Here is a 22,651-nt window from a genome sequence, read left to right as displayed (position 1 = left end):
GCGCCGCACGGGGGCAGCATACTTTCATTTGACACCCACACATCAGATGCTTGTGTGCTAGCAAACAACAGAGAGAGACTAATACAGCTAGAGATAGAAGCGCAGCCACAGAACTGACTAATATTGGGACTGTCTTTATTTTGATCGCATAATTGTGTAGTTGAAAAGTGAGTGTATGTCTGACAGAGGCGTGTATCGAAGGCAGAGCGTCGCTGCGTGAGCAGGGAACCAGAGAACAGGCTCGTGCATAGTGTTAGCCTTGTTGCTAAGTTAAGCTAAGTTTGCATTTGGGCAGCCGGTCCTCTTCTAGTTAGCATCGATGAAGAAACCCAGTGCCGGTGTAAAACCTCTGAATAAGACTGACCAGCCTGTGACAGTTAGCTAGTTTCTCAGAAAGAAAACAACAGAATGACAGGTGAGTGACACGAACTCATGTTAACACCTTAAATACTGGATTACATTAAGCTAACAGTGGTGTTTTTAAAGCAGCGCCATTTAGCACTTCACTTAATGTGTGAGGAGTAATAATAATAACCTTGTTTTCCCAGAGGATGCCATCCTGCTGAATGTACCGGTCATTCGGCAGCTGTACCACTGGGACTGTGGGTTGGCCTGCTCCAGGATGGTGCTGAAGTGAGTCTACATGGAGCTACTAACATACAAACTATGATTACTAATACAAGGTCGATAACTTAGCTCTATGTGCAACATTTGTTCAGAAAAACATTATACTGAAGCCCTACTTCCAGAGGTGACTCAGCCAAGAGAGAACATATTCCAGTGACTTTCTCATGCATGTCCCCAGGAATAATTTGCCATAGCCTTGTTAACAGTTCCGCTGAGTTATGTGAAAGAGCAACACAAGTTAAACGTCTTAGAGAGGTAATAGTCATGTGTTAAAATATTAACACCACGTCAGTATTGAATAACCTTATATAAGCTTTTCCCAGACCTCCTGGCAGTGTGCTATTTGAGAACCACTGCTATAGTTAACCCATATAGATTTACAGTCTCAAATTATCTAATGTTGCAGGTACCTCCACCCAGTCGATGACGAGGAGTTTCAGAGAGCATGCTGGGAGCTGAAGCTCACAGAGAGTGTGTGGACCATTGACCTGGCGTACCTCATGGGCCATCTAGGAATAAAACACTGCTTTTGCACACAGACTCTGGGCGTTGATAAGGGTTTTAGGAATCAGGTACATTACTGAGACGTAGCTGTCAGTACTGACCCAACCAGCTGTGAGTTTGTGTCTGACACTGTTTTGGTTTTCCCTTGGTGTGGTTTGCAGTCCTTCTATAAGAAGCATTTTGACACCGAAGAAGACCGAGTCAACGAGCTCTTCTTAAAAGCAGAGAGCAAAGGTGTGGTGGTGAGCAAATGGTGAGTGAGCTGTTAATCATTATTCACTTGGACATGTGGCCGGTTTTTGATTTACCCAGAGTAAAACTAATATGTCAAATGTGTCTGTGGTTATCTCACTCTACAGTTCAGTAACCATTGAGGAAATCCAGTCCCATCTGGAGCAGGGCCACGTTGCCATAGTGCTGGTGAACGCTGTCGTCTTGACATGTGAGCTGTGCTCCTCGCCTGTCAAATATTGTTGCTTCCTGCCCGTGGGTCAGAAGTGTTTCTGCAGGAAGCCAGAGTACCAGGGTCACTTTGTGGTAGCCAGCGGCTTCAACAGGACCACAGGCTGCATTTACTACAACAACCCTGCGTATTCTGACAGTGAGTAATCCCATATGTCTAAAGCACAAGATGAATATCTTGTTTAAATAAACAAATGACAGTATCAGTGGAGTACAGGAAAAACTGTCAATCACATTTCTTTTATATATAATGTCAATAGATGGTGTCAGCAGTTATGTCAGCACTTGCCCTTATTCTTGTTGATTTAGTGTACAGACAAATTTACTAAAGTTACTAACAAGTTTCATAGTCAATTCAAAGTCTGAATAATTTCAAAGTTAAACATTTGCAGTTCCTAGTTTTTTTCAAATGGGAGGATATTTAGCTTTCCTCCCTTACTTTTTTGTACATTGCATAACAGTTGTTTTTTAAACTTACCAAACAAAAAACCAAGGGCCCAAATCCCCTCCAGATCATTTTTGATAATTTGATAAATTTAATTTGAACATTTCAGCTGATGCTGCCCTCCAGCAAAACACTTCCTGTTTTAGAATTTGTCTTCAGAGAAAAAGCACAACAATTGTTTTTTTGCTGCAAAGCCTTATATTGAGCTGTATTCAGGTTTTTTAAAGCTCTTTCAAAGCCTAATACAAATTTCCCAGATTACAAAGTGCCCTGTCCCAGATTATCAAATTCAGGCAGATTTTCCTTTTTTGGCACAAAGAACACTGAAAACTGTGCCATGTCTCCTCTGAGTCTGATATATCCATCTTTGAGTAATCTAAATTCAGAGGATGTATGAGATTATGTGTGGGGGGGAGGGTGTTCAGGGGATACGGTTTGCATGTTGTACTGTGTTCAGTTCTTCATAGTCCGATAGGTGGAGGGGTGTGTGTGTTGGAGAGGGGAGTTAATGTCCAATGAGAGTGGAGCATGAGGGTAATGTGCGTGTTTGAGGGGGTCCTTCAATCTCCAGAGTGGAACATGAGGGGTGATTAACAAGAAGCCAACAGAATAGGGGAACCCAAGATAATTTCCGTATGGCGACAGACTTAGCTTCTGTAGTTCCATCGGGACAGAGAAGACACGGCCCAAACTGAGCAGGTCAGACATCCTGCATGAATCCACTTTATCAGGGATCAGCTCATTTGCCTCTTTGTCCCAAGAAAATTGGGAGAAACTCCAGGTTCTTGGATCTACTGCCACTATTTCCTTTGATTTGAGTCACTTTTCTTCCTCTTTAAGCACATATGTCCGGAGACTGGTTTATCTTTACAACTATGTCCTTCCTTCAGTAGCTCTCACTCCTCAGTTCTCTTCCATGCAGCCTCTGCTTGATATCCCCCTCACAGGTGTCTCCAATTTATCATCTCCCTTGCCCCGCCTTCTTTTCCTCTTCAGGTGTAAAGGGCCATTCTGTGGATTTCGTTTTCTCCTCACTGCTACAATAAGATCTCATCCTTGGGTTAGCATGTGTCTGTACATGTAGCTGCTGAGATATTTCACTCAAAACCTCGAATCTCCATATCAGGAGATCACCTATGTTTGTATCTGGAAATTTGTACGACATTCAATGGAAATTTAGCCAAAGTTTGGACCAAACAGAAGACATTAACATTAACCCTCTATAGAGCCAGCGTGACTATAATCCTCTAACTGTGTGTGATCCTAGGGGTGTGCTGCACCAGCGTCACTAACTTCGAGGAGGCTCGGCGAAGCTACGGGACAGATGAAGATATCCTGTTGATCTTTAAGGAGAGTTGATGGACAGCGATGATGATGATGATGATGGTGATGGATTTGGATTTCACTCTTCCTCGGCTCATCATCGCTTTGACCTCTCGCGGCTGCAGGTCTCCATGCCTGGACCCCTGTCAGCTGATCCCTTGGACTATTCCCTCCGGTGCTACCAAGTCGGATTGCTCTCATGAAAAACACCCGCTGCAGAATGCTTACGCCCTCTTGAACTTGACCTCTGATAGATTAACAGCTGGAAGGTCTAGAGTCAAAGTGTTTGGTTTCTTTTCACACAAGCGGATAGTTAAAATGAATTGTATTGTTTGTTGAATTTTAACGGCTGCAGTTGGCTAATAGATAGGATCTATTGAAATATGTGAGCAGAGGATTTGTAGACCTGTGGAACTACAGTGGATGAAATGTGGGACTGACACCTAGAATAGGACACACTACAACCCAGTGTTTAGAATCTAGGGCTGACGCTGTTTATCAGTTGTGCTTAGTGCTGAGGTCTGAAGGAGTTCTTCTGTAGCCGCCCTCATGCCTCTACCTGCCTTGTAAAGAATTCTAACTCTCCTCTTGGTCATGATTTATTTAAATGAGTCTATCAACAGGGAAAACAGGAGCTGTCGTGTTTTGAGAGTCTCAGGAAATTAATGCCCTGAAGTGTGACATTGTGCATCAAATGAAAAACTAGTTTAATGCAATATCCGTCTGTGGATCTCAATCTGCCTGCAGAGGAGCATGGACAGACACAATGAAACTCACCAGTTGCTGACAGCAGCGAGAACTCTTTCATTTCCACAATGTCACCGAGTTGTTTTATTTTTTAATTTAGGTATTATGAATGTATGTACATTTTTGCACAACACTTTTCATACCAGATGTAATTAAGTTATTTAAAGATTTTACCATGAAATGCTTTTTTGAATCTTGTGAAAAGTAGTTTCCTCTAGTTTTGCTTCTTGGTGAGAACAAACTGCACAGTTTAAACTTTATTTTGTATTAAACATAGAGCTGCATTTATTATATGTTATGATTAAAGGATTTGAAGACATTGTTATGTTCTTGTAAGTTGTCCTGGTTTAAGAATGTTTACTAGGCTGGTGTCAGAAGTTTTTGGTTGGTTGTTTGGAGGTTGTCCAACTGAATAATCAAAAAACTCTAATTTGCTAATTAATTATGAAATGAAAATCCAAAATCTGTACAGTGAATAATATGAAGTATATCATTTGTGGAGGTAACCTGATGATCCTCGTCAGTTTCTGTACCGTGTAACTGCTTTGTTTTCATTGGTCTGATAACAAATCGTTTGTCCTTTCATTTGCTCAGTTTCTGACAAAATGTAAATTTATAAAGTGAGGATTTGTCATAATCTCTTTCTAAAAAAAAAAGTTTGATTGTCCCCACCCACCCTAACTGGACAGATGGATGTACATGTCCACTTATTCCAAAATAGTGTCATTTGATTATTTTGACCTTTTTCTTCTTGTGCCTCCTGAGGAAAGTAAAGTGATTGGTGCTCACACTGGAAAGTCTGAAGTTTTTTCTGTTACTGATGAAAGCTTGAATTCATAAGCAAACAAGCACCTACATGAATTCAAAGCTGAAGAATCAATCAAATCAGTATGACTCAGAACATGGCCATGGTTTTATCAGGTGAAACATTGACACTGTGAATCAGTCTGACACACTTTATTATGACGAACACAAAATGTAACTTGGTGTGTTTCATACTGATATGGCCAACAGCAAACGTGTGTAAGGTCCTCTACTCCTTCACTATGTTGGGTTTAAAATCATGTCTGACAGCCTTGGTGAGTTCCTCTGCGTATTCAGCGTACCTCCCAGTCATCTGCAGAGGAAACATACAGTGAGAGTACATGTTAGTTCCTCCCAAAAAACCTCCCAACAACACTTACAATACCAGCTGAGATGAATGAGCTCAATTAATTCCATTCATTTTTATGACCGCAGCTTTTGAAAGTGCAAGGATTAGCCGACTTAACCTTAAAACTCCATTTATCGCTGATTTGTCTGTTCAGGTTGAGATCCATCTCCACCACTAGCAGCCCGTCACGGGTCCGAGAGAGGCCCGGGCAGCGGCTGCCGTCGGGAGCAGCCACGTAGCTGGATCCATAGAAGTGTCCGAAGTCATGGTGAGCTGCAGGAAGTCAGGAGACACGTCTTTTCACTGGTACTGGTATTAATGCACACAGCTGCTCAATGCAGGTGAAACCACAACTCTGTGACCACGGAAGTATTAAATAAACCATCAGTAAATGAAAAAAGTATACAACAGCTGACCTGAAATCATACATCGTTAGGATATTAAACTGACAAAACAGTTGTAAAAACATTATAATCTATATTTTAAGATCAAATCTAATAAAAAATGAAAATGTAATCTATCAATGACAAAATGATTCCTGGTCATATTAAATAGAGAATTATATAACAGCAGATGTCAAAATAAACTTGAAACATTACAACATTGCCCATTTATTGATTATTTCAGACTTATCAGTCTTATTTCTAGTTTATTCTATTCACTTGCCCTGTAGATCCATTTAAAGGACCAGGTAGCTTAGCTACATGGTTAAAGACTTATGTTTAATAACATTGAGGTTATCTATTAACCCATAATCACAATTTAAATTAAAAAAAAAGAATTCTGAATTGAAGGAAATAAATCTTGCACCTTTTTTTCCATCACCAGATGTGAATTCACTTTTGAAAGATTCCTGGAGAAAACACAAAAATGCAAACATCCCGTTTTTTACATTATTATAAATGCTGTGCATGAATCATGAACAATATGTGTATTATAACAAACAGATGAGAGTGAACCTACCGTCCCCACACGGTTGATTGCACAAGTAAAACTGTGGTTGGCTATTGCTGCATTCCTGGCCTCTATAGGCCACATGGGCTCACTGTTAAAAATAAACAACTAATATTATACATATAACATATTAATATATATCAACAAATGTATACAAAATTTGCCACAGGTTATAATAACCTTTACACCCAGGGGTTTAGGGACCCAGACAGTGCACAGACAGGAGTCTGGTTGTATTAACCTGCAGCATGTTAATGATACTTTGACCCTGTTCAGACCTGGTAAACATTGATCCTGAGTGATCTTTAGTGGTCAGCACTACGCTCATGTCTCAAAACCTCCAAATGCTTCCTGAATGTGTCCAGAGATCCGATCAGTCAGATCATATCCCGAGGTGGCCTGGCCCCCTACTCAGCTGACCACTCTGACCTAATACAGCTTCACAAAGAATCACACATATTATGACTCGCCTCAGTGTCTACATGTTGATTTGTTTGTGACCACAGAATTAGCCCTGATCTCCACATAATGATCAATATATGAGCGTTCATTCACTCAGTCCCTGCTGACACCGCTTGCTCTCTCTCTCTCTCTCTCTCTCTCTCTCTCTCTCTCTCTCTCTCTCTCTCTCTCTCTCTCTCTCTCTCTCTCTCTCTCTCTCTCTGTCTTGCTCATGCCGACACACAGACACAGACACTAACATCGACAACAGACACATCTATCAACAGACAAACTTAATCCTGACCAGGTCAGATCTCTCAGGACAGATATAAATATCAGGTCTGAACGGGACCTTTCTCTATTCAGTGTTTTACCTGAGGGCTCCAACAGTAGCTGAGGGGTTGAAGATGATCTCAGCTCCATTCATACTGTACATGAACCAGTTCAGAGGGTGATGGCGCCCGTAGCAGATGTTCACAGCTATCTTACCGAACTGTGTCTGGAACACTGTGTGGCCGGTGTCGCCCTCCATGTAATATGTAGACTGCAACAAAAACAGTGAACACTGCAGTTTGACTGTGGATCCAACAGTTAGGAGGAGAACATCCACCCACCTCATTAAAGTCTCCAATCCTGGGAATATGATGCTTCCTGCTCTTTCCCAGTACAGTTCCGGAGTTGGAGATCACCACTGCTGTGTTCCAAATAGTGTTGTGCAACTCCTCCCGCTCCAGGATTGGGGAAATAACCACCATGTTGTATTTTTTGGCCAGCTAATAACAGAATAACAGTGTTTAGACTAGCCCCTGCAGTGGATCATATCTGTGACCCTGTAGCAAACCTGTTACCTCCTGGCAGAAGCGCGTGGTGTTTCCCTCTTCTGCTGACTCCGCAAACTCCGTCCAAGGTTCTTTTTCACGGGTGCAGAAAGCAAAGGGCATGGCTGTCAACAGAAACATGCCCGTTTGTTACATATGGATCATCTGATTGGCTATATGAATGAACATTTCATTTTACAGCTGTTATTGCGACTGATGGAAGTACACACTCCAGGTCTCCTGAAAGCAGATGATGTTCACACCACACATGGCCGCCACCTCGACCATTTCACCGACCCGGCTGTGCATGGCATTGATCTGTGGAGGGACATTCCACAGTATCACACTGGTCACATCAACTGGGTTAAGAAGAAATCCATTCTATCAAACATCTCACAACACAAACACGTCTCTCGGAACACGTGTGGTTTTTTATCAGTAACATGAGTCCTGACCTGGTCCAGGATGGGTGCGTCAGTGGGCAGAACAATGCGGTGCTGTATGAGTCCCACCCGGATCCTCCTCGCCGGCCTCAGCTGTTCCAGAGCAGCTTCAAACCCGTAACCCTTCAGCTCAAAGTCACGTTCAGAGGCGGCGTCCACAGCACAGGCCGGGAGCTCCAGCTTCCTGTGACGGGCAGAAGACTTAATGTCAATTCCCACCAACACAACAAAACACAGAAAGTCTTACAAGTCTTTCATCAGTGTTTTTCAGGCCGTGGCTTTGAGTCTATATTCTGATCATCTGTCAGTTCAGACATCAAGAAGAAAATGACAAACACTAACAGGTTGTAGCTCCACGGACATCAGCTACTATACATCATATTAGTCAGTAAATGTAGTTTTGGACAGTAGTTGGACATAAGTAATTTGAATATGTTGCCTATAGAAGTTCAAAAACTTCTAAAACTCTGTATCTAGGGTATCTTGGTATAGATACCGGAAGAATTGTTACCATCCTCATCAATCTTTGTAGGAGAGAGGGACGAACCTGTACAGCACACAATCTTATCTCTATAAGGCCCTAACTTTGGTGAAAAGGTCTAAAACAACTATACAAGAGTGATATATGAGTCACCTTGAACCCTTATGTCCGCTTCGACATGATGTCATTATTTGGAAAATAAACACTGATTATGTATGGTTGCAAAGAAATTGGTCTAAAATGCACTTAATGTCTCTCCTTTAGGAGTTTGCCACTTTTCTTCCAAAACTGGGTTAGAAAATCGATAGACATGCAGTATAAGCTGTTAATGATTCAGTGGCTCTGGGAACCTGCTCACCTCTATCCTGCCAAGTTAAGTAACGCTAAGAAATACCCATCTTCAAAATAAGGCGTTGTTAACTAGTGTAAAAATAGATAAGAGAAAAAAAAATCTAAAATCAAATATTTTAAAGGCTTTACTTCTTTAACCACAAACATTACAAAATGATCAGAACATGAGACTGTTGTGCCACATTCCCGCAGTCTTTCTGATTTGACAATAGATTGACACCAACACAAACCATTGAAATAATCTGCAGTCGCAAACCTAGTCTGTGTGTCCCCTCTTCTTCAATGCATGTCCTCCCCTGTGGATTAATGTGACCCATATGTGGACTGGTGCAGCTCCACAGGTTCAGTCTGCGTGTTCTCAACACAATATTACTGAGTGACAGGCAGATATAAAGTTGTGAGGCCTATTTGTGTAAAGTTAGAAATTCTGTAGTGTTTGTGTGTGTTACTGCAGCTCTGAGCACACAGACCAAAGTCCATTCAAGTTAATACCAACTGACCGCCCGGTACAAACAGAGCACTTTAATAATATATTAATGTGACATTTAAAGAAACGGATCCTCACGTAGTTTCCCTCCCGTACAGGATCCTGGAGACCTCAGACAGCTCCGCTGCGGGCAGGTGGCTCCGCAGACACTCCTCCAGGGACTCGAACTCACACGCCGACATAGTTGCGCTTTGTTCAGATTCTCTGCTTCACGGTTGCGGCTGCACGGTCCTCTGTGTCAGTGCTGTCTGTTGGTTAACTGTCTCACTCGTTATATAACCTGGACGTGTCGTCAGAGAGACTGACAGAGTTTGTTTGGAAATGAAGAGTGCGCCGCGGACTGTCCAAACTGTCGCTGCCGCTAGGAGGCGCCCACCGCCTGAGGCAGGAGCATGAGGTGTTGGTTGGTACAAAGTTCAAAGTACAAACACATGTTTACATCAGTAAATACACAACTCCGTTCATAATTAATCAGCTGAACCCCAGATGACTCTCAGTGACTTTTTAACTAACTAATCACACTCAATTACTACACTTGGTAGTAATTCTCAGACTGAAAATAATCACTTTAATACAACATAGTTAATACAATTTATCAAATTATATATATATATATAGTTTATAACACTTACATACTTACACTTATTACAATATATGTGCACTATATAAATATATGTAAAATACTCACACAGCATGTTTTCAAACAAAACTGAACTTTAATACGACATAATTAATACAACATATCATAACAACAGAAGCTGCTTTAACCAAAACACAAGAAGGTTTTCACTAAACTGTGCTACATCTCTGGCTCCTTGTGTTTACAAATCCTCATATCACAGTGTTTCACCATGTGTCAGTGGATCCTTAGGTCATTTCTCAGTCCTTTTTTCTTTTTCATAATTTGTCTACTTTTTAAGTCCTTATTCTATTCTTTCTAACATTAAACATATTTTCACAGTGTGATATGAGTTGTTGCAGTTATGAAATCCTTCTATTCATTTCATATTTTTGTTATTGCAACAGTTTTGCATTAACTACACTCACTATGTCCAAAGAGTGAATACCACTGATCCTGGTCACGGCTCAGAGTGAAAAACTACACCACAGTTTTTTTGGGACCACTGACAGTTCTGATTTTGATTCATAGTTAAATGTCTGGTGAGGAAATCACAAACACATGCTGACTCCATACAAACATGACACTTCAGGTGCACAGGCAAACAGACACACAGCCAATGTAGCATCAGTGGTCCGTCGATAACAACGCTAACAAGCCAAAGGCATTCTGCCAGTAAATCTATGATGTCATGGTATTTTTCATTCTGAGAACAATTCATTTGGATTTACTTTGATTTTATTATTATTTTCTATGGTTATATTGTCACATTCTGCTGAAATTTTTTGAATATTCTTCCTGCTACTGTTTAATATAACAATATGTAATGTTCACCCTGTTGTTCTTCTACCTGATCTATATCTGGATACAGATGCTGCTGCTAATGAGTTGAAAGTCACATATCTATTTATTTATGCAGGGCTTTCCTCACAACATCCACCATCAGGTTGCTCAGAGGTTTCGGGATAAACACAAATAAGCAATAATAAACTTGGCTCGATATTTTTTCTAAGAATTATTACTTTAATACTGTTAAAGACACTTTCAACTTATATTTTAACACAGAACTACTCAGTCAGTTAGTAGCAAGGGAACATAGGCCTCTCTGCCAAATTTCTATTTCTGATGAGTCATTCAGTGGATGCATGATGAGTCAGGTTTTCTGTCAGGTCCTCGATAGAAAAGTGTCAGACAGGAAGCAGTAAGAAAAGTGTGTAGAGACTATTTCACTCTGTGGCTCTTGTTATTTGCAGAGATGTTCTTGCTCCTGGTTTGATTGACAGGAAATCTCCTCTGTGTCCGTCCTCTGATCTGTCTGTCGCGCTCCGTGTTGGGGTTTGTTAGTTTCCTCAACAACTCTACATCAGAAGAGATGACAAACATAAACTGAGTTACATTTCAACCACCAGGAGGCCTCAGAGAGCCACTTCACTACTACTGGTCTACTGGTCAGTCAGTGCAGTTCCTCTGCTGTGATGTGAGCGATTCACCTGTTAACTCAGGATGACTCTGGCTGTGGTTGTTCAAAAGAGACACATATTTCCGACCACCAGTATCTTCATCTCCTGGAGGAAAGTGAAGTCATGAATTCTAATATGTAATTAAGTTGACTCTGAAATATACTTTTTCATACTGTACAATACTGTCATGAGCAAATCATGAAGAACCATTCATTTAAAGTTTCTTTGCAACGCTCCATTTAGGGTTGGACAGGAACATTATAATTACTTGTCAAACATTATTGGTACAACTCAGCATACTTGTCCTTTTCAAAAGCTGAAATATCTAATCTTGCATTTAAACTTTTCAGGCCAATGATGTTATAAATATATTATATTATGTTCATAGTATATTAGATACATTTTATTTAATAAAAATCTGTATAATAATGATGAAATGTAATTAATCTGGTTATTTGTGCATTTCAATTTTTGCTGGTGGATGGATCGGTGAATGGATGGATTGATGGATGGATCGGTGAATGGATGGATTGACGGATGGATGGACAGATGGACGTACCGATGGTTGTAGAGATGGATGGACGGACAGATGGACAGACATCAGACTTACGGCAGACGTGTAGGAGGACGTAGTATTGTCTCTGGACCAACATGCTGCTGGCCCGAGCCACACTGTGCTGCTTGTCCTCTAAGTTCATCAGTGAACCACTGCTGTCCATCAGGTCCACACACTCTACACAAACACCATCTTGGAATTAATTTCTGCCTACATCAAAGGGTGACTCAACATGATGGCCATCCATCCATCCATCCATCAATCCATCCACCCATCCATCCATCCCCCTGTCCCCAGTGGAAATAAACAAGACTGCAGTCCACTAAAACATTCACCTTTAAAGTCCAGACCACACCTCTCCTTTACATGGCGTATGAAGTGTATCAGCTTACAGTTCAGATTGAAAATTTCCATCCTGCTGTCTGTCAAGACATTTCACACATTACAGACACACACACTTAACATTCAGATCTGAACTTTGATTATTTCATAACACACACGTTTGCTCTCTCTGGGCTCTCACAAAACAAACCAGTTCACAATAAATACTGAGTGCTAAATCCAAGCAACCACTAACTGCCACATTTACTGTAGTTCAGACGTGTTCAAGCACATTCAAATAGAATAATCATACATCAAACACCAGGTCTAATCTTACTTTTTTATTGACACGGACAGAAACACTGATTAAAATGTTTTCAAACCAGACCGAATGGATGCATCTAACTTTACTAACCTCCAAACAGAATAGTGACAAACATGTTCTGCTGCTGTAGTTGAACTCCTCTGATGCAGCTGTTCATTCCAAAGAGTCCAGAGAGGATCGACCTCAGACTGGACTCACAGACCCAAGACTCGGCTTTGAGGGAGAGGCTCTAAGAAGTGGCCTGGATAATGTACACACACGTACACAATGGACCACACACACAAACACACACGTTGCATCCTCCTCTTCTTCTTCTCCTTTTCAAAAAAAAAAAGGAGGACAAGGGACTCCTGTTGCTTGTATCCATGGAGACCAACACTGGACTTTACAGCCTCTTTTTAGACAGTGATGTCAAGACTGAGTGAAAAAAAGAGCTTTTATTGTTTCCCGTCACAGATTGGAACTAATGCGTTTTACAGCCCAGCCCAACACTGTTCTACTGATTATGAATCCAGTTTTAATCTTGATTCAGGAGGCAGCCGAACATTACTATTCAAAAACACTTTCTGATTTCCCTCTATTTTCCAGTCTTTATGTTAAAATGCTGCATATTTACGACAGACTCAACTATGTTATCGAGCTTTGAGTGTTTTTCCCCAAATTTTCGAATATTCTCAATAAAAAAAACATTACTAGAGCTGCAACAATTTTATGCTTTTTTTTATGCAGTTGAGTTTCCTCACTGGATAGAAGTGAAACAGCATGGAATTCTGAATGACAATTTTGCATGGATGCCGCTGAGGGGGACAAGATAATGCCACACTCGTGTAACTCCGGAGGTCTCTGTGGCGAATCTTTCTAAAAGCATTAAAGACCCCAGGGGAAGCTTTCAAAAAGACAACTCTGGGCCCTGTAACCTGAACTCACAAGGGAAACTCCAGTGGAAGCTGGGAAAATAAAGACCTCCAAAGATAGTTCGACTTAATGAAGCATTTCCCAGAATGAGCAAACCAGAACTGTGACTAAATACTGTGAATTATCAGATCTTATATGAAACATGAGTCTTAGTTCATGTTGAGTAGTTCGTAGATCTACTGAATAATGTAACGTTTTATGGCTGCATGTAAATACAGGAAGTACACATTTAAAACATAACCATTTATTTAAAGACAGAACTTTGTGCACACCTCCTCACAGAAGTTGATAGCTGCACTGGACTGAGTAGAGAAACAAATCTTTCATCAGTTTGATTTAAAGTCTCTCATCATTTACAATCCATATCAAACCATCCCCCCATCACTCCTCAAACTATGTCAGAGTTTAACTTAAATAAGCACACAATCAAGTCACATGGTCACACTGAGCAAACACAAGGTTACAAATCAGCCTCACATCATCATCTTTGAGGTTTAAAAAATGTGAAATTTTAAATATTAACACATGTACAGTCCTTAATTATTTTTACTCCACAGAGATTGGGAGTGCACGTAAGTCGCTGTCTGTGCACCGTGCAGGGCCTCAGGATGGGGTGAGGCTATAAATGTTGTCAGGGATGATGCATTACAGCTGAAGAAACAATCCTCTGCTCGTATTCCATGGTGGTGGCACAAGATAAAATCCATCAGACAGAGACTTTATATCCCCATCCCTGAAAATTTGAAATATTTTTGTATCAGATAAGTTTATCTGCAGCACGAGGCCCTTTCACATCTACAATCAGTGACTATTGTCTCTCTGTCCATATTTGGCTGAGCTGTGGTGGGTTTTGCATTTTCATTAGACATTAAAAAACACCCATTTGCAAAGAGGAAGAGAAAGTGTTCAGTGTTTTCTCCTCTGCTGAAATTAGAAGCGTGAAGTTTCTACACCCGAAAGTTAGAAGTGGCTCAGTGGGTTTAAACCACTTCTGTGAAGCAACACATACTCTTTGGGAAACTAGCAGTGCTCATAGACTCTTGTTTAGGATTAAATTAGAGAGAGAGAGAGAGAGAGAGAGAGAGAGAGAGAGAGAGAGATGAAGTCATCTCACTGATGTTGTACATAATCTGTTGTGTAAATTTTTTGCATCCGTCAGTTGCTAGAAACGTCACCAACATGCTCACTTGATCGCGGTGAATCCTCTGGAGGTTCTCCTGCTCTTTTCTCACATCTGCTCATTAGGACGTTATCCAGAGTTTTTACTATGCGGCTGTCCGGAGAAACTCCAGAAAGTCCGGAGCCTCTCACTTGGGCATTGGCATTTTTACATACAGGATCAAATCCAGTGCATGTCTGAAAGCAGCGTCAGTTAACCCCCCTCCACTGCATCAGGAAACCTTTGCCACCTCACCACAGTAGCTCTTCCTGTCCTGTTTATTGATCAGTGATGCAACCTGGTCTTTATCCTCCCTGACTTCAGGTCTGCTGCAGTCACAATGCTGCTCCCCATACTGTAGGTGTTGACCCACTGGGATCTGAGTTTGTCCGAGGGTCTGCAGTGGACACAGCTCCGTCTTAGGGCAGTGGGAGATGATGACTGACAGAGAGGGGTTAGAGACCGCCAAGAGTCCTCCCCATACAGGAGAGGTGTGAGCAGGGCAGCTGTAGGAGCTTTCCCAGTTGCCACCGCTGCTGTACTCAGTGAAAAATTGATTCGCCTTGAGTCTGATGGAGTCTGTGATGCTGTTGTGAGTGGAGTTGTGTTTACTCCTGACACTGTCCAACATCTCCTGCCGGCCCAGGATGTGGCGCCGGATAATCCGACGGAAGGTCTGCCGGAACTCCCGGATTCTGTAGGCGTAAATGAAGGGGTTGACCACGGAGTTGGCGTGAGAGAGGATAATGGCCACATACATGATCAAGGCCGGTGGACGTTCACATTCGGGACAGAAAAGGGTGAAGCAGTTGATGATGTGTAAAGGCAGCCAGCAGACAGCAAACAGCCCTACAATGATCGCCAGAGACTTGGCGGCCTGCACCTCTTTCTGCAGTGTAGAGCGCGACCCGTGAGCGGCCTTCACCTCGATCAGCTTGAGCTGGTGACGAGCGGCCATGAAGATGCGCAGGTAGATGGCCAACATCAGAAACAGAGGAATCTGAACGCAGGCAAAGAAGTTGAAGTAGACCATGTACTCCATGTCCACCACCTCCTCGAACAGGCACTTCATCAGGCCGGACGCGCTGGCGTTGGTGCTGTTGCCCCCCCCAGCCGGCTTGTGCCAGCCCATCATTGGGGTCAGACCGATGATGATGGAGAAAACCCAGCAGATGGCGATGATGCCTCGAGCCCGCCGGCCTGTCACCAAACTGTTGTACCTGGGGAGGGAGATGACACAGCCGTCAAGCATCCGCTGTGTCTGTGAGCTCGAAACTGACAGCGTGATGGGTCTTTTAAATTTAGTAAATCTGAATTTATAATACTATTGCAATGACATGTCTAAACCTGTTTAGTCTATATGGAATCGATTGTTCTCTTGTCGTGTGTTAATTTTCCGGAGCTACTTCAGATTTATACTTTGTCATTGGTGAGTCCTCCTCACTTTTATTGTTTCTGTGCTGGATGTTGTGTGAAGAGCTTTTTTTATAAACAGTCTATTGTGCAGAGTGTAGTTAGAAAACTCTGTGTTCATCCTACCTGGTTTATCTGCATTGGAGATTTTATAGTCATCTTTATTACTGGTAACGTGTGTGGTTGATATACCGTCTACGTTTGAATGATTTACTTAACTGCTGTTATTTTTTCATACATTACATGTTCAGAGGTTAAGCAACCGACCCAGGTTCACAACTTTTCAAAATAAAAGCTCTTTCATTCAGCACGATATAAAGCACTGCAATGTTGTGCTCTTACTTTGGAGACTAATTGCTAAAGAAGAAGTGATTCTATGAAAGTATTGGCCGCAGGCTGTCAGTTAAGTATTACTTATATTTTTATTTCCATTACACCAACCAGTCTGACAGAGCTTTAATATGACAGTTAAACAACCGTTACTGGTCTCTCCCCATTTCCTGATCGTCTTCTAACCAGAAGGTCACAGGTTTGATCCCCGTTTCCCCTCATTCCGTTTGTCGAAGTGTCCCAAATTGCCCCTGACAGCTGTGCCGGCAGTGTGTACTGTCAAGCGCATTTAGTTTTTATCAAGAATAGAAAAAAATGAACCATTTGCTATTTACTTAACATAATGTACGTTTTGATTTGGCACGATACAAAGATTACTGAAATGGAATCAAATAAGCTTCCAACAATAAGATGCCTGGAATGAATACGAATTTTTGTCCTAAGCATTTTAATTTCGCCCTCACTTAGCTCCTCTGATTTGCTCCGTGGAATCACTTCTCGTAACGGAACTAAAAGAGAAGTAAATAAACAAACAAATCCTTTCAGGACTCCTCAAAGGAAGAGTCTATTTTGAGTGCGGCCTTAGCACAGTGTGGGAGAGCAGCTGAGATCTTTGGCTTGTTTCTATTACATTCTTAAGATGTTAAAGTGCAAAGGTTAATGCTGCAAAAACAACCGCCTACATCAGGGACGCAGAAAATAAACGCACAAATCCTCATGGATCTTCAGCAGAGGAAGAGTGAAAAACAGGAAGATGTTCTCCATACAGCTCTGAGGTTGAGCAACAGCATCACTGGCGGTCAGCATGTCATCACACAACAGGTTTAATGGTTGGAGACCACCCGAAGGGAATGAGTTCCAAGCTGTCCTTCAGCATAAACAGCCAGATGAGCCAATGTGTTTTTACAGTTAAATCATTAAGTCAGATTACACAGGGGCTTACAAGAGGGTCACACAGTCTGTATAAGCAATTAGAGCAATATCCATTTGGATTGCTCTTTGGGGACGTGGTCTCGTGGGAGACGCCATTTCTGGACACACTTCAGATGATACGTCTTTGCTGATGGCCTGAGATGAAATATGAAGCTTTACTGAGAGACCCTGGCTGCCTGGGAGCAATACAAATTTTTTCTTCCACAATAAGGAACTTTTACAGCAACCTTTTTACATAGTTTGAACTCGAGGTCTGACTGTAGTTATAGCTAATGTGTAATGTGGTAATACTTTATATATCAGTTATTAATTAAAATATTTAGTACAACTTTTGAGTTGGCTTGTTTTAGCTTTTCTTTGGTGGTTGTTAACTTCTGTCATTGTTAATAAAATGCTCTTATAAGTGTTTATAGCCAGCCCAGGTCTCGTCTGTGGGTATCTATATTAGTAAATCATTATTCTATCAAGTCTGCCCAGAACACGTTGACAGTAAATAGATATCAGTTCAATTAAATCCAGGGGTTTTCACAATCTGCTGCCTGACATTGTATTTATTACTGTAAAGCATTAATTAATGATTTATTAAATTGCTAATAAGATTTATAAATGGAGTTGATCGGAATTAGTTATTTAGGCTTGTGAGATAAAACAATATAATGATTATGGCAATACAATGTCATCAACTGTAATACAACAAACTTATGAACACATAATTGATCAACCTCAGATTTGTTAAATGTTTTGCTGTTAATCAAGTGTTTGTCAGAGAAGGGTTTAAAACCACAACCTTCTCTCAGGAGCTGATATCAGTCTTCATATAAAACACAATTAATAATATGAAATGTATCATGATAATTATCCATATAAACTGATATGAACATTTTTATCTTGATATAATTTTTGGCCAATATCGCTTATGCCTATTGATACCGAACCTTTCTCTGTTTTTCTCCGACTGATATCTGACTAATTCAGTAAGTCCTCAGGGGGGTGTCCTCTGGGTCACTGACCTGAGCGGCATCTTGATTGCAATGTAGCGGTCCACAGCGATGGCCAGCAGGCTGAAGATGGAGCTCTGAGTGAGAACCAGCACGAAGCAGGCGATGAAGAGGCAGCCGTAGAAGTTGGAGCAGAACCCGATGCTGATGACGATGGAGAAAGGGATGGCCAGGACGCCCACTGCGATGTCAGCCACCGCAAGCGACACCACGAAGAAGTTGGTGATGGTCTGCAGGTTGCTGTTGAGGCACACGGCCCAGCAGACCAGCACATTGCCCAGCACGGAGAACCCGGCGATCAGCACTTCCAGGATGATGTAAAAGACGGAGGCGACAGGGTCGTACGGCATGGTGAGACAAATGGCGAGGTCACTGATGAGGAGGGAGGAAACCTCGCCTCAACGACCATTGCTGCTGTAGAATTATCGATCATTCCTTCTCAGTCCAGACATGGGACACAGTCGCCTCCATTCTCTCCTGGTAACAAAGAAAGCAACATTTTAAAAAGCTGCTCTGCTGTCCTCTCTCCTCAGGTGCGTCCTCTCACTGTGGTTTCCAACGAACCTCTCTGAGATGATGCCAGTAACTCAACTGGAACCATGTGTCTCGCCAGATAGAGAGGTAGGTGCAGAAGTGAAAAAGAGGAAACGCCTTTATAATCAAGGAAGTGAATTTCAACTGACGCGCACATCAGACATTTACCATAGTTACCAGTTGATGTGTCGTACCAGAGCTGCAGTCCCTTGGTAGGTCACAATGAAAACAGAGTCGCAACAGAAAACACCTAAACATATTACACACACACACACACACACACACACACACACACACACACACACACACACACACACACACACACACACACACACAGTTGTGCTCCCATGACTTTAGAGGACATTACATTGTCTTATATCTATTTCCTGGAGACTTACTCTAACCTGAACCATTCTTGCCTTCGCCCTAACCTAAACCTTAAAACATGTCTTCACCTAAAATTGAATGAGATACGTTATTGTGTCCTTAAACTTGACTGTTTTGTTGATAAATGGTTGTGTGAATGGATGGACGGACAGAAGGACAGACGGACAGATGGATGGATGGAAGGATGAATGAATGGATGGATGGATGAACAGATGAAAAGAAGGATGAAGGACAAATGGATGGATGGCTAGATGGATGGACAGACATATGGATGGATGGATAGAAGGATGGATGGAGGAATGGGCGGCTGAACGGATGATGGATGGATGGACAAATCCTAGATGAACAACATTTCATCTGGAGGATAATATTTAACCAAACTGTGGTTTTGCAGCCGCTGCTTGTTTTATAATGTGTAAATGTCACTGGATGACTGCATCTTTTCTTCAGTCGTGGTGCAGACCTTTTTCCTCCCATGCCTCCGTCATGCACTAGTCTTCTCAATTAGTGCGTGACATTGAAGTTAGATTCCGTGATACCCACAGGCCGTCTGCCATAAAAGGCGGCCCAAACAGAAATCGGCTGTTTTTGCAGTGCCTGATTCCCTCAGAGGGAATGTTTCTTGGGGTTAGGCAGAGTTTTAGGAGATAACAGCTGTACTGGAACACAGAGGTCTTTGCTTTCCCAGTCAGGCTTTTCCCTTCGGGCTGGATCAAACCGATACTAAAGTCTTGTTATTTCAAGGATGTTAGATACCGCAATGTTCCTTTCATTCTATTTGACTCACCAATAAAATTTGGGTGGTTTCTATCCTCAGAGCAGCAGTGTTCTTTTGTCTTGATGTTATGGAGTTCAGCGTTATGTTGCAGTGGAATAATGATGTTTGATGCAGCAGAGATGAAGAAAAAATGAAGATCCCCTGGGAAGAGTAGTGGAAATAATCAATTTGAATAGTACGCCAGCAATGCACCATGAAATAACAAACTATCCTGAGATGGAATGATGAACAGAGAAACTCCAGGGATTAGTGAAATAGTGAAACAAAGGGACGTCAGGGCTTTCTTAAAGACAGACTCTGGTTCACATTAGACAATTTATGGCATGAGCTTTGCTGACAAACTAAAATCCAGAAATACATTTATGTTATGACAAATGAGCAAGATGTTTCTTTTAAATTATGAAATAAAATTAAGGATTAAAGTACAGTGACAAGTGTATTAATGTTTGAGTGGATTTGCCCAAAACCCTTGGATAGCACACCAAGAAATCCGGTCACCTCATAGTTCTCTTGCTGCGTCACAGAGACGGCACTGTAGGAGCACACGTCCAACCTACAGCTTCCTGATAACAGACAGTTAACAGTGTGAGTGCACACGGCTGATGTTCGCTCATATTGACAACATGGCTGCTGGCAGAGCGACCACACTGTGTGTCAACCAGAACTGGCAACAAGACTCTGTCCCCAAACCAAACACTGACACACAGACAACAATACCCGTGATCACGCTCTGACCATTTAGTACCATGTTATACCTTCGAGTTGAAGAGCCAACCTTCCTATATTAAATGTTTGTGTTATTGTCCTATTACTGTATAGTTGACTCTTTCATCATGAATCCACATTCTGTCCCCTGCATCTCTCTTTCTCTCTCTCTCTCTCTCTCTCTGTCTCTCTCTATTTTTCTCAGTACACAAGCATTGTTTTCCAATGATATGGGACTTTATAAAATACATTTTTCAATGTTAAGATGTGAGATGGTGTTCGACTCTGCCCTCCTGATCTCCTGCAGACCTAAAGTGAGACTTGTTTTGTTCTGGGCTCATCAGTCTGGATTTGGTCTGGACCAACTTTAGTCCTGGTTGACTCCAACATGCTGGAGGCTGATTTAGGATTTGACTCCACCATAACCAAGTTTAAACTTATGTATAAGCTTCAACTTAAAGATTCGGTTGATTATGAACGGAGCTTTAACACCAACTTGCCCCACACTCTGAGGGGGACCACACTTTTTTTCTGAGAGAAACTTGCATAAGAGTGACAATCCTCCGCCCAGGCGCAACAGTGCCCTTAAACAATCTCACAATGTTAAAGGTACAGTGTGTAGCATCTACTGGTAAAGCTGGATATTGGAACCAGATGAATACACCTCGCCATACCCGCTGTTTTCAATCATGTTGAAGAAACATTAGTGGCCTTTGGTAAAGATAAGGATAGAAAAGCCATCTTTAAAGCCAGTGCTTGGTTTGTCTGCTCAGGGCCACTGTAAAAACATGGAGGTCTAATGGGAGGACCCACTCCAAACAAAGATATATACAGGTTATTATAAGGTAACGAGAACACACAATGATTCTCGGTGTCGGACGATTACAAACTAATGACAAGACAATTATGCTTATTATACAAAATTTCTGCCAAGATTTCTCTATATCCTGCACACTGGTCCTTTAAAGAAAGTGTACAAAATAACCTGCTTACAATAATTTTAAGCATCGTTGCTGCAGGAGCTTGAGTAGTTATACTTTGTTTACTTATATGTTATGCTCTTATGCTGCTTAAGTACTTATATGTTAAGTACTTATATATCAACTCTATACCTGGGATCAGAGACAATCAACATTTCGATCCGGCCCATGTCCTGTACATATGGCAGATATTGTCAATAAAGTTGACTTTGAAACAGCAGCATCATCTAAAGCTTGATCATGTCATGTGATCAGATGCTGGTCAGGGGACACACATGGTTTATGATGGTAAACTTTTTCGGTGAACATATAGTAGCTGGACAGTGAGTCTGTAAGAACACAGAGCAGCAGGCAGAGGATGGTGAAGGTGTACAGGTAACCGACTAACAGATAGATTAGTGACAGAGACTTTACGGACTCATTACTGGAATGATGGTGTGTGGTCAAATACTGGTTTTGTTCCAGCAGGTGAATGAACCAGTGAGAGTGAGACAGCCTGTACCATATTATACCTTCTCCTTCACATGCAGCTCTGCTACACGTGTATCTAACATATAATATCTTTATATAATGTGCTCATGCATAGCGACTGACCAAACTGATGAGACATAATGAATAAATAAATGATAAATACGTCACAACCAACGTCACACTCAGAATCTCACGCAGAATCCAACTTGAAATGACTCACCTGGTTTGTCTTGATGTTCGGACCCAGTGTGGACAAGTCAGTCTTTAGAGAGAGCTGATAGAAACGATCCAGCTGAAAGATGAAAAGTGCAAAGAAGAGTTTCCACTTCCCGCTGAGCGACACGTGTGAGGATCAGCGCAGATCAACATTAACCACCCGCCTCCGTTCACAGGACACTTCACTTCAGTCCGGATCATAAATACACGAGGAGCACGGATCGATGATCAGATCAGATCTGATCGATGTGTCTGTTCCACACCGATTACCGGCTGATTCACTTCACACATGTATTAGACTGGTTCTCTCCCACT

General features: G+C 41.8%; 4 protein-coding genes across 8 annotated transcripts; 1 reads left to right on the top strand and 3 right to left on the bottom strand.

The window, feature by feature from the left end:
- Positions 1 to 40: 40 nt before the first annotated feature.
- Positions 41 to 4,428, top strand: gucd1 (guanylyl cyclase domain containing 1). Its single transcript, XM_053420384.1, has 6 exons — positions 41 to 415; positions 549 to 633; positions 1,034 to 1,199; positions 1,293 to 1,384; positions 1,491 to 1,732; positions 3,306 to 4,428. The coding sequence occupies exons 1-6, from the start codon at positions 409 to 411 to the stop codon at positions 3,395 to 3,397; spliced, it is 684 nt and encodes a 227-aa protein (XP_053276359.1). The 5' UTR covers positions 41 to 408; the 3' UTR covers positions 3,398 to 4,428.
- Positions 4,429 to 5,050: 622 nt separating this feature from the next.
- Positions 5,051 to 9,620, bottom strand: upb1 (ureidopropionase, beta). Its single transcript, XM_053420383.1, has 10 exons — positions 9,315 to 9,620; positions 7,930 to 8,101; positions 7,705 to 7,792; positions 7,505 to 7,599; positions 7,271 to 7,429; positions 7,031 to 7,200; positions 6,225 to 6,306; positions 6,072 to 6,114; positions 5,380 to 5,534; positions 5,051 to 5,225 (listed from the first exon to the last, which is right to left on the bottom strand). Exons 1-10 carry the CDS (start codon positions 9,416 to 9,418, stop codon positions 5,142 to 5,144), a joined length of 1,152 nt encoding a protein of 383 aa, XP_053276358.1. The 5' UTR covers positions 9,419 to 9,620; the 3' UTR covers positions 5,051 to 5,141.
- Positions 9,621 to 10,036: 416 nt separating this feature from the next.
- On the bottom strand, positions 10,037 to 13,519 carry LOC128438730 (uncharacterized protein C22orf15). The gene is made up of 5 exons (XM_053421396.1): positions 12,608 to 13,519; positions 12,207 to 12,293; positions 11,926 to 12,048; positions 11,346 to 11,420; positions 10,037 to 11,213 (listed from the first exon to the last, which is right to left on the bottom strand). Exons 1-5 carry the CDS (start codon positions 12,672 to 12,674, stop codon positions 11,077 to 11,079), a joined length of 489 nt encoding a protein of 162 aa, XP_053277371.1. The 5' UTR covers positions 12,675 to 13,519; the 3' UTR covers positions 10,037 to 11,076.
- Positions 13,520 to 13,660: 141 nt separating this feature from the next.
- On the bottom strand, positions 13,661 to 22,648 carry adora2aa (adenosine A2a receptor a). Of its 5 annotated transcripts, XM_053421394.1 has the most exons (6): positions 22,341 to 22,648; positions 19,974 to 20,105; positions 18,977 to 19,049; positions 18,830 to 18,870; positions 18,278 to 18,742; positions 13,661 to 15,811 (listed from the first exon to the last, which is right to left on the bottom strand). In XM_053421394.1, exons 5-6 carry the CDS (start codon positions 18,613 to 18,615, stop codon positions 14,824 to 14,826), a joined length of 1,326 nt encoding a protein of 441 aa, XP_053277369.1. In that variant the 5' UTR covers positions 18,616 to 18,742; positions 18,830 to 18,870; positions 18,977 to 19,049; positions 19,974 to 20,105; positions 22,341 to 22,648; the 3' UTR covers positions 13,661 to 14,823. The 5 variants fall into 5 exon arrangements, 4 of the variants coding, with proteins under 4 accessions (XP_053277369.1, XP_053277368.1, XP_053277367.1 ...); XR_008338383.1 differs by lacking the exons at positions 18,830 to 18,870; positions 18,977 to 19,049 and having other exon boundaries at positions 13,661 to 14,165; positions 14,620 to 15,811; XM_053421393.1 differs by having other exon boundaries at positions 18,830 to 19,049.
- Between the last annotated feature and the right edge of the window lie 3 nt (positions 22,649 to 22,651).

The sequence above is a fragment of the Pleuronectes platessa genome, chromosome 4 (genome assembly GCF_947347685.1).
Source record: "Pleuronectes platessa chromosome 4, fPlePla1.1, whole genome shotgun sequence".
NCBI classification, from domain to species: Eukaryota; Metazoa; Chordata; class Actinopteri; order Pleuronectiformes; family Pleuronectidae; genus Pleuronectes; species Pleuronectes platessa.
The sequence above is the reverse complement of the archived record's forward strand: the minus strand, read 5'-3'. Positions and strand labels throughout refer to the sequence as shown.